Source organism: Numida meleagris, chromosome 27 (assembly GCF_002078875.1).
Source record: "Numida meleagris isolate 19003 breed g44 Domestic line chromosome 27, NumMel1.0, whole genome shotgun sequence".
In the NCBI taxonomy this organism is placed as follows: domain Eukaryota; kingdom Metazoa; phylum Chordata; class Aves; order Galliformes; family Numididae; genus Numida; species Numida meleagris.
Window position 1 is genome coordinate 2,111,322 of NC_034435.1, and position 11,421 is coordinate 2,122,742.

An 11,421-nucleotide genomic window follows, 5' to 3' on the forward strand; every position below is an offset into this window, starting at 1 on the left:
TAGAGGTAAGAGTAAGGGGTAAGGGGATTAGGGTTAGGAGCAGGGGGTAGGGGTTAGGGGTAGGAGTAGGGCTTAGGGTTATGGGTAGGAGTAGGGGTTAGGGTTATGGGTTAGGGATAAGGGTAGGGGTTAAGGGTAGGAATTAGGGGGTTAAGAGTTAGGGGTTAGGGTTAGGGGATGGTGTAGGGTTAGGGGGTAGGATTAGGGGGTAGGGATCAGACATAGAGGGTAGGGTTATGGGCTATTGGTTAGGGGTATGGGTTAGGGGTTAGGGGTTGGGGTGGGGGTAGGGGTTAGGGGGTAGTGTTAAGAGGGGTTAGAGTTACAAGTTATGGGTTATAGGTTAGGGGTTACGGATACGGTTAGGGGTGGGGGTTAGGTGTCAGGGTTATGAGTTAGGGTTGGGCTTAAGGGTAGGGGTAGGGGCTAGGGGATAAGGCTATGGGTTCTGGGTTAGGGTTAGGGGTTAGAGGATGGGGTTATGGGGTAGAGGTAGGGTTAAGGATGCGGTGCTCCATTCCCATCCCTTTTGATGCGTACCACCAAGACCCCTGGGTTTGGCTTTGGGACGGCGGCACAGCAGGGTCCCAAAACTCCATCTTGCGAAAATCCACTCCCACCCCTCCCAATAAATAACTCAGTCAACGAGTCCGTTCCTACAAAGAGAACTGAAAAGTGCAGGTTCCCGCGCTGGGCAGTTGAGTTATCGGTGTTCGACACTTCCACTCTTCCCATGTGGGCTCCTCTCTCTCAGAACCCCACATCTCTCCCACGAGGGCTCACCGCTCCCCGATTTAAGGTGCTTTCATGGTTTCTTTGCCGATGAAATGAAGACGGCGACGGATCCCAAAGACGACAAAGGCAATGCTGAACTCTGCCCCTCTCGTCAGCTTTCAGGACCCGGGAGGGCAGGAAAGACGCGCGGCGCGTCCCCGCATTGCTCACACTGCGCCGGGGGGCGGTGGGTTGGCACTCAGCACTGGGATGCTCCATGGGGGTCTACCGACATCGGGGGGAGAAGCAAGGCGGACGGACCCACGGATGCTTCTGTACGTTCGGACACCTCGGCTGCGTGGGGCGGACGGCGTGAGCAGCGAAATCCCACATTTCTCCGAAGCAGAAATCCCATCGCCTTCCCGGCGACCCTTCCCTGATGAGGCTCGGTCTGTGTCCTTCCCTATGGGATCCCTGGGAGCAGGGAGATCCCCCCACCTCGCTGGCAGGAGTGCAATGGGAACGGCCTTTGGGGACGACCCAGACCATTGGGGGGTAGGGGCTGGCCCCACAACAAATCGACGCCGACCCCAAGAAGGAGGTTGGGATTCCAGCCCTCGGTCGGCAGCAAGCAGGGCGGCCTCGGAGCGGGCTGTTCCCAGGCAGCTTTTGGCAGCGGGACTCAAAACAACCCCACGCGGAGCACGGCCACGAGAGGCCCCACAGCATCGCCCCTTCTTTTTGCCCGTGGGGCCACCCCATGGCGGAGCAGTGGGTCCTGAGCACAGCACAGGGTAAGGGCCTTGCACTCCTCACTGTCCCCCTCATCCCCCTGGTTCCGCTGCCCCGGATCCACGCACCATGGGACGAGTCGGTGCCGTACACCTACAGGAGCATCTCCTCTCCCGAGTGGAGATTTCACATTCATTTCACGGGTAATGGCAAAGTCCGTTTGCTTTTCCTTCAAAGGTGCTTTACATTCAAGAGCTATTGCAATCCACAACCCCGTTGTCTTGGGTTTGGTTACGCGATTTAAACGGACGGCCCCAAACCTCAGGATTCAGTTCGTCTCCGGATTTGGGGCTGGGGAGGGGGCCGGCAGCTCCCAGCCTTAGCTCTCCCGCGGGTCGCTGTACTGCAGCTCCGAGTTGAAGACCTCCTTATAGAGGGGTGGGAAGTTCATGGCCGTCTCCGGGTGCAGGAGACGGAAAAATTCCAGTTTGTCCAAGTGCAGGTTGCAAATGGTCTTCATCAGGGGCAGCTTGGAGACCATCTGCGGGGAAAGGAGGAGCGGTGAGTGCAGGTTCCCAACCACACATCATAGAGTCCTAGAATGATGGGGTTGGGAGGGACCCTAAGGATCACAGAATCACAGAATGGTTGGGTTGGAAGAGTCCTTGAAGATGGTAGAACCACAGAATGATAGAATGGGTTGGGAAGGGTCTTATAGATCATAGAGCTGTAGGATGGTTGGGTGGGAAGGGACCCTAAAGGTCATGGAACCATGGGATGAGTTGGTTGGAAGGGACATTGGGTTGGGAGGGACCTTAAAAATCATGGAACCATAGAGTGGTTGGGTTGGAGAGGACCTGGAAGATCAAAGAACCATAAAATCTCAGGATGGTTGGGTTGGAAGGGGTCTTAAAGACCCCCCAGCCCCACCCCTGCTCTGTGCTGGGTGCCCCCCACCAGCCCAGGCTGCCCAGCACCCATCCATGGCCTCAGACACCTCCAGGGATGGGGCACTCACAGCTCCCCGGGCACCCCACACACTGCCCATCCCCATCCCTTGGTTCTTTGGGTGTTCCCCCAGCCGAGCTCCCCGCAGCACCGCTACCTTCGAGAGCTTGTCCTCGGCGGAGTGTTTCTTCTGGATCTCGTGCTGTAGGGCCACGTAGATCTTGTCCTGGAGCTTCTGCACCTTCTTGGACTCCGTCAGCCACGGGCGATCTATGGGGACAGCCGGGTCAGTGCCATGGGGCTGGTCCCACCCCACATGCTGCAGGTGCCCATTGCTCTTCTCACCGCCCTTCCCGTTCCTCGGGGTGGCTTTGGGAACATGAGACAACCCCACACCACCCCCAACCCTGCCATGGGGGATGAAGGCGGTGCAGCTCTTCCACCCCCCACCATTCCGCAGATGCGTTTGTTACACGCGCTTTCCCCAACCGCCTTGCCCAAGAACAACGAATCACTCAGGATTTAAGGGTCAGCCCCCCCAGTTTTAGCCCCAGACCCCCTGTGCCCCCACGCACCCGGGGAGAGCAGGACGGCGGCAGTGAACAGGGCGAGCTCCTCGTCCGACAGCTGCAGGCGGCATAGGGTCCTCCCCAGCTCGAAGATGGCGCTGATGAGGTCATCGCACCCTACAGGGGGATAGGGGGACGGCACGGCTCCATGGGGCCCCCAACCCATGGCCCACCCCAGTGGCTCCGAAAGCTTTTGGGTGAAGGGGTCCCCTGTGTAGAGCATCAATGGAACATGGGTCCTGATCACCATGGAATCAATCCGATCCCAACAGAAGGTTGAGGTTGGGATGGAACATGGGTCCCAACCACAGTGGGATCAACTTGATCCCAACAGAAGGTTGAAGTTGGGGTGGAACATGGGTCCTGATCATCATGGAATCAATCCGATCCCAAGAGAAGGTTGGAGTTGGGATGGAACGTGGGTCCCAACCACGAGGTCAACCCAATCCCAACAGAAGGTTGGGGTTGGAGTTGGACTGGATGATCTCTGAGGTCTTTTCCAGCCATAGGAACGGATCCTTATGGATCGCAGCCACAGGCATGCCGCGTCTCACATGGGGGCATGCCCCATCCCGGCATCAAGAGGAGAGGAATGCCCCAAAGAGAGGCCCCAAAGTGGCTCTCACCGAGCGCCTTGAACATCTGCACGCCGCCGAACTTCCCCTCGAAGAGCACGGTGTTGTTCAGGGGGTTGAAGGCGCGGATCATGCGGAGCAGGAGCACCTCAAGGCAACCTGTCATGGGCAGAGGGACAGCAGACGAGGGAGGGGAGGGCAGGGGGTTCCATCATCCCACAACCAAATGGAAGAGAGAGAAAAGCCCCCCAGTGCGAGTTTGGCGTCCAGACTGTTCATTCCCAAGAGCACAGTGGTTATTCCGATAGATCCAGTATGGGTTTAGGTTTGGAGTTTATTCCAATAGATCCCATTTGGGTTTGGGGTTTGGGTTTATCCCAATAGATCCCATTCGGGTTTGGGGTTTATTCCAGTTGATCCCATTTGAGTCAGCTTTTGGGGTTTTTTTGTTTGGCTTTCAGTTGTGACCCCACTATTTCACCAAAGGGAAATCTCTTCTTGGGGTGGTGCTGGGGACAGCCCTTACCGGCTTTGAGGAGGATGATCTGGTCGTTCTGGCAGAGCTCCATGAAGCCATCGATGCGCTTGGCGAACTCCACCACGTACTGGATGGCGTTGGAGATGTGCAGCGAGCACTGCTGCCACATGGCCTCGCAGCTCTGCGGGGTCAGCGGGGACGGCCCTTAGAGCTCACTGGCACCTTGGGGCAGTCCCACCTCCCACCTCTCCATTGGTGCCCCCAAGCCATGACCCACCCCAGTGGCTCCAAAAGCTTTTGGAGATGGTCAAAAGGGTCCCTGTATAGAGCGCTGCTGGGCTTGGGGTTGGGATGGAACATGGGTCCTGATCACAATGGGATCAATCCAATCCCAACAGAAGGTTGGGGTTGGGGTGGAACATGGGTCCTGAAGGAGTAGAAGTATGTTGTATATTAGGAACAATATCTTCTCCAAAAGAGCAGTGATGCATTGGAACTGGAGGAAGAGGCAGCGGGGTCACTGTCCCTGGAGATATTCAGAACTGTGGAGATGTGGCACTGAGGGACACGGCCAGGGGCATGGTGGGATGGGTTGGGGTTGGGCTTGGGGGTCTGAGAGCTCTTTTCCAACCGGAATTATTCCGTGATCCCATGATGATGCTCACCTTGCTCTGCAGGGCGCGGATCTCCTCCGGGGAGTACAGGCTCCAGGCCAGGTGCTTCAGCTCCTCCGCCGTGTACTGGCAGGTCTCCAGGTGTGACTTCACCACGTTTTGGGCAATCCGGTCTGCAAAGCGGTGGGGGTAGAACATGGGGGAGTGGTTTAACGTGGAAGAGGGGAAATTTCGGGCAGATATGAGGGGGAAATTCTGTATTCAAATAGAGGTGATGCCCTGGCACTGCTTGGAGATGTGGGTGCCCCATCCCTGGAGGTGCCCATGGCCATGGATGGGGCCCTGGGCAGACTGAGCTGGTGGAGGGCACCCAGCCCACAGCAGGAGTGGGGCTGTGTGGCTTTGGGATCCCTTCCAACCCCAAACATCCTACAGTACTATGATCTTCAGGGTCCTGTCCACCCCAACCATTCTATTGTTCTAGGACCTTTAAGACCCCTTCCATCCCAACCATTCCGTTGTCCTGTGATCCTTATGGACCCCTCCAACCCAATCATTCCATGGTTCTATGATCTTTAAGGACTCTCCCAATCAACTCATCCCTCACCGATCTCAAGGACGGAGATGTCCCCAGCCAGCTGGCTGCCCTCCAGTGCGCCGTGCGCAAACAGGGCTGGCTCCAGCATCAGCTCGTAGATGGATTCCTGCTTGATGAGCGTGGCATCGGCCACGTCCAGGCTGGACTGATCAGGTGAGGGCTGCGCCGAGGCCAGCAGGTCGAGGTTGTAGTAGGTGCTGCTGCCATCAGGAGTGAGGGGGAAATCAAAGAGGAGCCCATCCGACAGCGTGGAGATGTCGTCCAGGTCTGAGAGGCCGCTGCTGACGCTGGTGGTGTAGATGCGGCTCAGGGGTTCGGGCTCATCCTTGGGGCCGCCGCTCTGCTCCTGTCTCTGCTGGTGCTTCTGCACCTCGGCGTAGAGGCTGTCCCGCTGCTTCTTGGACATGCGGCCAAACTTCACCGCTGCAGGGGATGGAAAACACAACGGCGTCATGGTGTCAGCACAGCGGGGTTGACCAACCCTCTATTGGCCCATTGATGTGGGCTCATGATGGAGTTCTGTGCCCTCTGTTGGCCATTGATGAGGTTCTGTGCCCTCCGTTGGCCATTGATGGGTTCTGTGCCCTCTGTTGGTCACTGATGAGGTTCTGTGCCCTCTGTTGGCCATTGATGAGGTTCTGTGCCCTCTGTTGGCCATTGATCCATCAGGACCCCATTGGATCACCTCCTTCCTCAACCCAACCCAAGCAGAATCCATTGAAATTTTCCCCATAGCAAACACCCCAAACCCACTTATTTCTCCCCATTTCAAGGCGCCCTGTGCTCTGGCCCGCCCAGGTGCAACTCACCGTCGCGGGACATGCCCAGCGCCAGGCATTTCTGCAGGCGGCAGTGCTGGCAGCGGTTGCGGTTGGTGCGGTCGATCAGGCAGTTCCTCTGCCGCGAGCAGGAGTAGCTGGCATTGTTCTGCTGGCTCCGCCGGAAAAAACCCTACAAGGGACGGCGATGGAGTTGGGAAGGTGCCCGCTGGGATGGCAGCGCCCGCCCGGCCCGCGCCGTGCTCACCTTGCAGCCTTCGCAGGTGATGACGCCGTAGTGGATCCCCGAGGACTTGTCCCCGCAGATCTTGCACGGGATCACCTCGATTTGGGCTGCGGCAAAGGGGAAAAGCGCGGTGTGAGGGAACCGAGGAGGCCACCCGTCCCCGGCGGTGGATGGGGAAACTGAGGCACGGCCGTGCTGCCCGACGGCTGCACTGCCCACAGCCCACCCCTTGCTGCATCACTTACGGGGACACTACACCAGGACCCCAGAGAGGCCGCCGTGGGGCACAGGAGTTGTGCAGAAAACCCTTTTTAGGCTTTTCTAGCTCAGCGCATCCCCGCAGCAGCCCTCCCCAAACGCAGTTTCGGATGGTGCCCCTCATTGCTCGCATGCTGCATGCGTGCTTGGGGGGCTGGGAGCACTGAGGACACCGTGCACAGGGTGAGTCCCCATCCCTGCACCCATCCCACTGCCGGTGCCCCCGACCCGCACCCCCCGGCAGCTGCAGCCCCGATATAGCAATGCTTGGCTCAAGGTCCCCCAGCAAATCCGCTTCCCTCCCGCTTCTGCTTCGTTGGCACTGAGCTGCTAATAGGCTTCGTCCTCGTGTTCCAGCTGCCCCAGATCCGGCCCAGCACTGTCCCCCCTACCCCCCCCACAGCACTCGTACGTGCCTCCCGGCATCGCTGCACCCGCTAATCCCCCCCCTTCCCCCCGGGGGTTCTGTGCAGCCGCCGCCGCGCCAAAATAAACCCCACGGCCAGATTATGGGCACTGAAAATCCTCATGGCCTGTGCAAATCCCCAGCGCGGGTAAGTCCCTGCTGCCTTCCTCTGCCCTCCCAGCCACTGCTCGGTGGTCCTCTGCAGGGTTTGGGATGGGGTGCTGTGCCCTCTGTTGACCCATCACAAACCCAACTCAACGGATCAATAGAGGGCACAGAACCCCATCCTGAACCCCCATCAGTGGGCCAAGAAGCAGTGGCTGGGACATCGAGATGGGGTTCTGTGCCCCCTATTGACCCATTGTTGGGGTTCTGAGCCCTCTATTGGCCCATTGAGTTGGGTTTGTGATGGGCCAATTGAAGGCATAGAACCCCAACCCAAATCCCCCATCAATGGGCCAAGAAGCAGTGGCTGGGAGATCAAGATGGGGTTCTGTGCCCTCTGTTGGCCCACTGTTGGGGTTCTGTGCCCCCTATTGCCCCACTGTTGGGGTTCTGAGCCCTTTACTGGCTCATATATGGGCTTCTGAGCCCTCTATTGACCCACTGATTGGATTCCAAGCCCTCTATTGAGCCATTGCTGAGGGTTTGGGATGGGGTTCTGTGCCCTCCATTGGCCCGTTGAGTTGGGTTTGTGATGGGCCAATAGAGGGCACAGAACCCCATCCCGAACCGCCATCAACGGGCCAAGAAGCAGCGGCAGGGGGATCGAGATGGGGTTCTGTGCCCCCTATTGACCCATTGGTGGGGTTCTGTGCCCCTATTGCCCCACTGGTGGGGATTTGAGCCCTCCGTTCACCACCCCTTGGTCCCCATTGCAGCCCCACAGCATCACCCGCTTCAGCCAAGACACCGTGACGGCGACCACCGCTTGACTGCTCCAAGAAAACCCCAAATCCCCCTCCTGCTGCAGTGCGTGCCCCAAACCCACCCCCTCCCCACACAAACCACAGGGACCCCATCCCATCCCAGTGCCCGGCGAGCGTCACTGGGGGACGGAGGCGGTGCCACCCCCGACAGGAAGCGGGGTTCGTTATGCAAGGCTAATTGCAGCCGCCGGGTGATGCATCCTCCGCCCGCAGCCGATACCCGGCCCCGGCGATTACGGCACCGTAGTATCACGCTCCTGTTCCTACCAAATCCTGACCCCGAGAGCTGAGGAATGCCCCCCTATGTGACCCAGCACCCTTTGGGGGGAGGTGCAGAGGGGTCGAGGTGCTCCGAAGCTGAGCACCACCTCCCAGCCCCGCATCGCCCAACCCGCCCGACAGGAGAAACCAAGGCGATCAAACGGGAGCCACTCCGGGCTCTAATTGGGAATGCTGCTAATTACAGTGCCCAGCACCTGACCCGCAGCCGGGACGTCAGCCCCAAATAACTGACGTGGGGGTGCAGCCGTAACTGCGGCGTGGTGGCAATTAAATGTCAGAACAGCTTTTAATTGCTGCTCTGTTTGTAACCCCATCTGAATCACCGCCACCCGCCTCCCTCGTGCCTCAGTTTCCCCATCGGGGCCGTGCCAGCCCCGGCACCGTGCGAGCACCGAGCTGGGGTGGAAAAGGCTTTTTTTGGTGGGGGGGGAAACAAACTCTTCACCTCCCCAGGAAGCAAAACTGAGCAAAAAAAAGAGGGAAAAAAGAAGAAGAAGGAAAAAAAAAAAAAAAGAAAGGGTTAAAAGGACCGATCCCCATCCCGCAATTAAATTGTCCCTCGCGGTATTTGCTCTCCTCCCACTGTAAATATTCGTTGCCCAACTCCGGGCCCACTGCCACCGCTGTCCCTTATGTAATGTCACCGTCCGGCCGTGGGGCTCGGCTGCGCGGTGGCAATTGGCCCTGTCCGTCCGTCTGTCCGTCCGCCGAGCCCACACCGTCCTCCTGTCCCACTGACACACTTTCTGCCCCACGCGCTTGTGTAACGCCGCGGCCGCTCCCCCCTCTGCGGGGTGGGGGTGGCACCGCTGTGTCCCCAAGGTGCGGTCACCCCTCGCTATGGGGACTTTGGGGACCCTTGCTGTGTGGCCATAGCGGGTCCGTGCCCCCTGCCACAGCACATCCCCCCCACGGAGACCCCCCCCCTTGCCCATGTTTCCCCACTGCGGGCTCAGGAGGCACAGGGAACCCTGGAGCAACGCATCCCCCCATCCCCATTGTGTCCCCAGCGCTGTCCCCGGGCCGAGAGCGCCGAGCTCCGTTGCTAATTACCCTTGATTGCGTTTGGGGAAGGCAGCCTTGGGCAGGAGCGGAGGGAAAAATAAATAGAAGGGATTTATCGCCGGCTCAGATCTGCCGGCGCCGCGTTTGCAAACAGCACACAAAGAGGAGCCCCCGGGTCCCCCCCCCCAAAAAAATAAATGCGTGCTGTGGGTAACCCCACATGGGATGGGCACTGTGGTCACCGGCACCGGCGGATCCGCTCCATCGGGGCCTTACACAAAGCGGGCTTGGGGGGCCATGCTGGGGGGTCCTGGGGGATCTGCGGGGGTTTCCTGGGAGCTTGTGGTGCTGGGAGGTTTTGGGGTCCCGCGTGGAGCTGGGCTGCGTTTTGGGGTGCGTGCGGTGCTGCGGCCGAGGTCGGTTCGGTGCTGAGCGCCCGGCCCTGCCGTGCAGCACTTTGCACTTTGGAGCTGCGGGCAGCGGCACACGAGGGCACGGGGTGGGGGGGGAAATGGGGCTGGGGAGTGGGGGTAACGCAGCCGGCTGGGGGGGTTTAACACTGCGGGGTTAAATAAAGGCACGCTCAATAAACAGGGCGAGGTTGACATCCCAGCAGCTCTCGGAACAGCCGAGCACACCGGTAGCGCCGTGGTGATGCCATGGGGTCACCCCCTGCCACGTGGCCCCGTTCCTGGGGTACCAGGGTCGCACCCAGCCCGGTGAGGGGGCCCAGACACCCCCACCCCCTCCACCTCTCCTTTCTGCTGGGGTCCCGGGGACAAAACCTTCGGGAGGACGCATGCTCCAGTTCTGCACGGCCCCATTGCAGAGATACAGACCACAGCGCCGCTAACCCGGGCCCCAAAGGATCCCAGCCCCGTGGGAAGCTGCCCAGCACCATCCCCATCCAGACAGCGACGGGCAGCGTCACCCCGACCCCATCGCACCAGACCCCATTGGGTACCACCGTCCTCCGCCTGCACTTGATTTTTGGGTGACAACGGGCGCTGTCACCCTGACCCCATCGCATCAGACCCCATTGGGCACCACCATCCTTCACCCACGCTGTGTTTTCAGGTGACGATGGGAGCTGTCACCCCGACCCCGTGGCACCGGGCCCCGCTGGGTGCCGCCGTCCTTTGCCCATACGGGCACACGCTGCCGGGCGGGCAGAGAGGCTCCTCCTCCGCCCTCACTGATTTCCCCATGACAGATCTGGGTCACTGGGACAACTCGGAGAGGCGGCCGAGCCCCGCACGCTCCCAGCCACGCCGTTTGCAAAACAAGGGCTGAAAACCCTATAGGATTATACAAGGGGAAGGATCCGGCGCGGCTGCGGCGCGGGAAGAGCGGAGGAGCTGCCGGGAATGGGGCAGAGCGGCGGTTTTAGGGGAGAAAACGGAGATTGAGGCCATCGGGTACGAGTCCGAGGGGACCCCCACGGGGAAAAGCTCCCAGCGGGGGGAATGGGGGAGCGGGGCAGCGTCGGGGTGGGGGGTTGGCCTTCAATGAAGGTCTTTAACTGGGGGGGCGAAAGGAATAAAACGCGATGAAAGAAAGGAAAAGTTCGCCCCGCTGCTAATGACCCCCGCGCCGCCCGTGCGGGAGCTGCGGTTAATGAGGTGGGAGCGCTAATGAAGGTGAGGTCCCGGGGCGCGGGGCATCGCCCCGTCCCGTTACACGAGAGGGAACGGAGCGGAGGAGCGCGGGGACAAATCACAGCGCGGCACTCCGCGGGGCACGGCACAGCGCGGGGAAACGGGAGCGGGGAGGGGGGGGGGGGACCCCCAATCCCAACCCAGGGCACCGCGTCACGGCCACCCCCCGGATCCACCGCCGAGCCCCGGCCGTCCCCGCGGCCTCCCGGCAGCGCATTGCCGGCAGATTAACGGGCTTCGCTGCGGGGAGAGCTTAAGCGCGGCTCTGAGCCGCCGTCGGGCAAAACAACCGCGAACCGAGCGGCGGAGCGGTCCCGGCCCCACATCCCCACGTCCCCACGTGCCCCCCACCCCGCGCCCCGTTCGCTCCCACGCGCCCCGATGCGCGAACACCGCCGCTCCCCGACGCGTCCCTCCCGGGGTCCCCCGCTTCTCCCCGCTGCCCCCCATCTCCCCGCTCTCACCTCGCATCGTTCCGGCGGCGCTCACTGCGGGGTCGGGCGGCTCATGGGGCACCGGGCGGCACCGGGCGGCTCCGCACCTCCACCCGCCCCTCCGCACCGCTGACCCACTTCTGCCCGAACATGCGGCCGTTCACATGACGAACCCGCGCGGCTCCGCCCCGACAAATCGGTTTCGCTCCAAGCCCC

The 11,421-nt window shown here is 60.7% G+C and overlaps 1 protein-coding gene across 1 annotated transcript; it reads right to left on the reverse strand.

The window, feature by feature from the left end:
* LOC110388987 (nuclear receptor ROR-beta-like) lies at positions 272-11,393 on the reverse strand. Its single transcript, XM_021378839.1, has 10 exons — positions 11,236-11,393; positions 6,255-6,340; positions 6,038-6,179; positions 5,238-5,651; positions 4,682-4,803; positions 4,065-4,197; positions 3,590-3,697; positions 2,970-3,080; positions 2,552-2,664; positions 272-1,987 (listed from the first exon to the last, which is right to left on the reverse strand). Exons 1-10 carry the CDS (start codon positions 11,240-11,242, stop codon positions 1,826-1,828), a joined length of 1,398 nt encoding a protein of 465 aa, XP_021234514.1. The 5' UTR covers positions 11,243-11,393; the 3' UTR covers positions 272-1,825.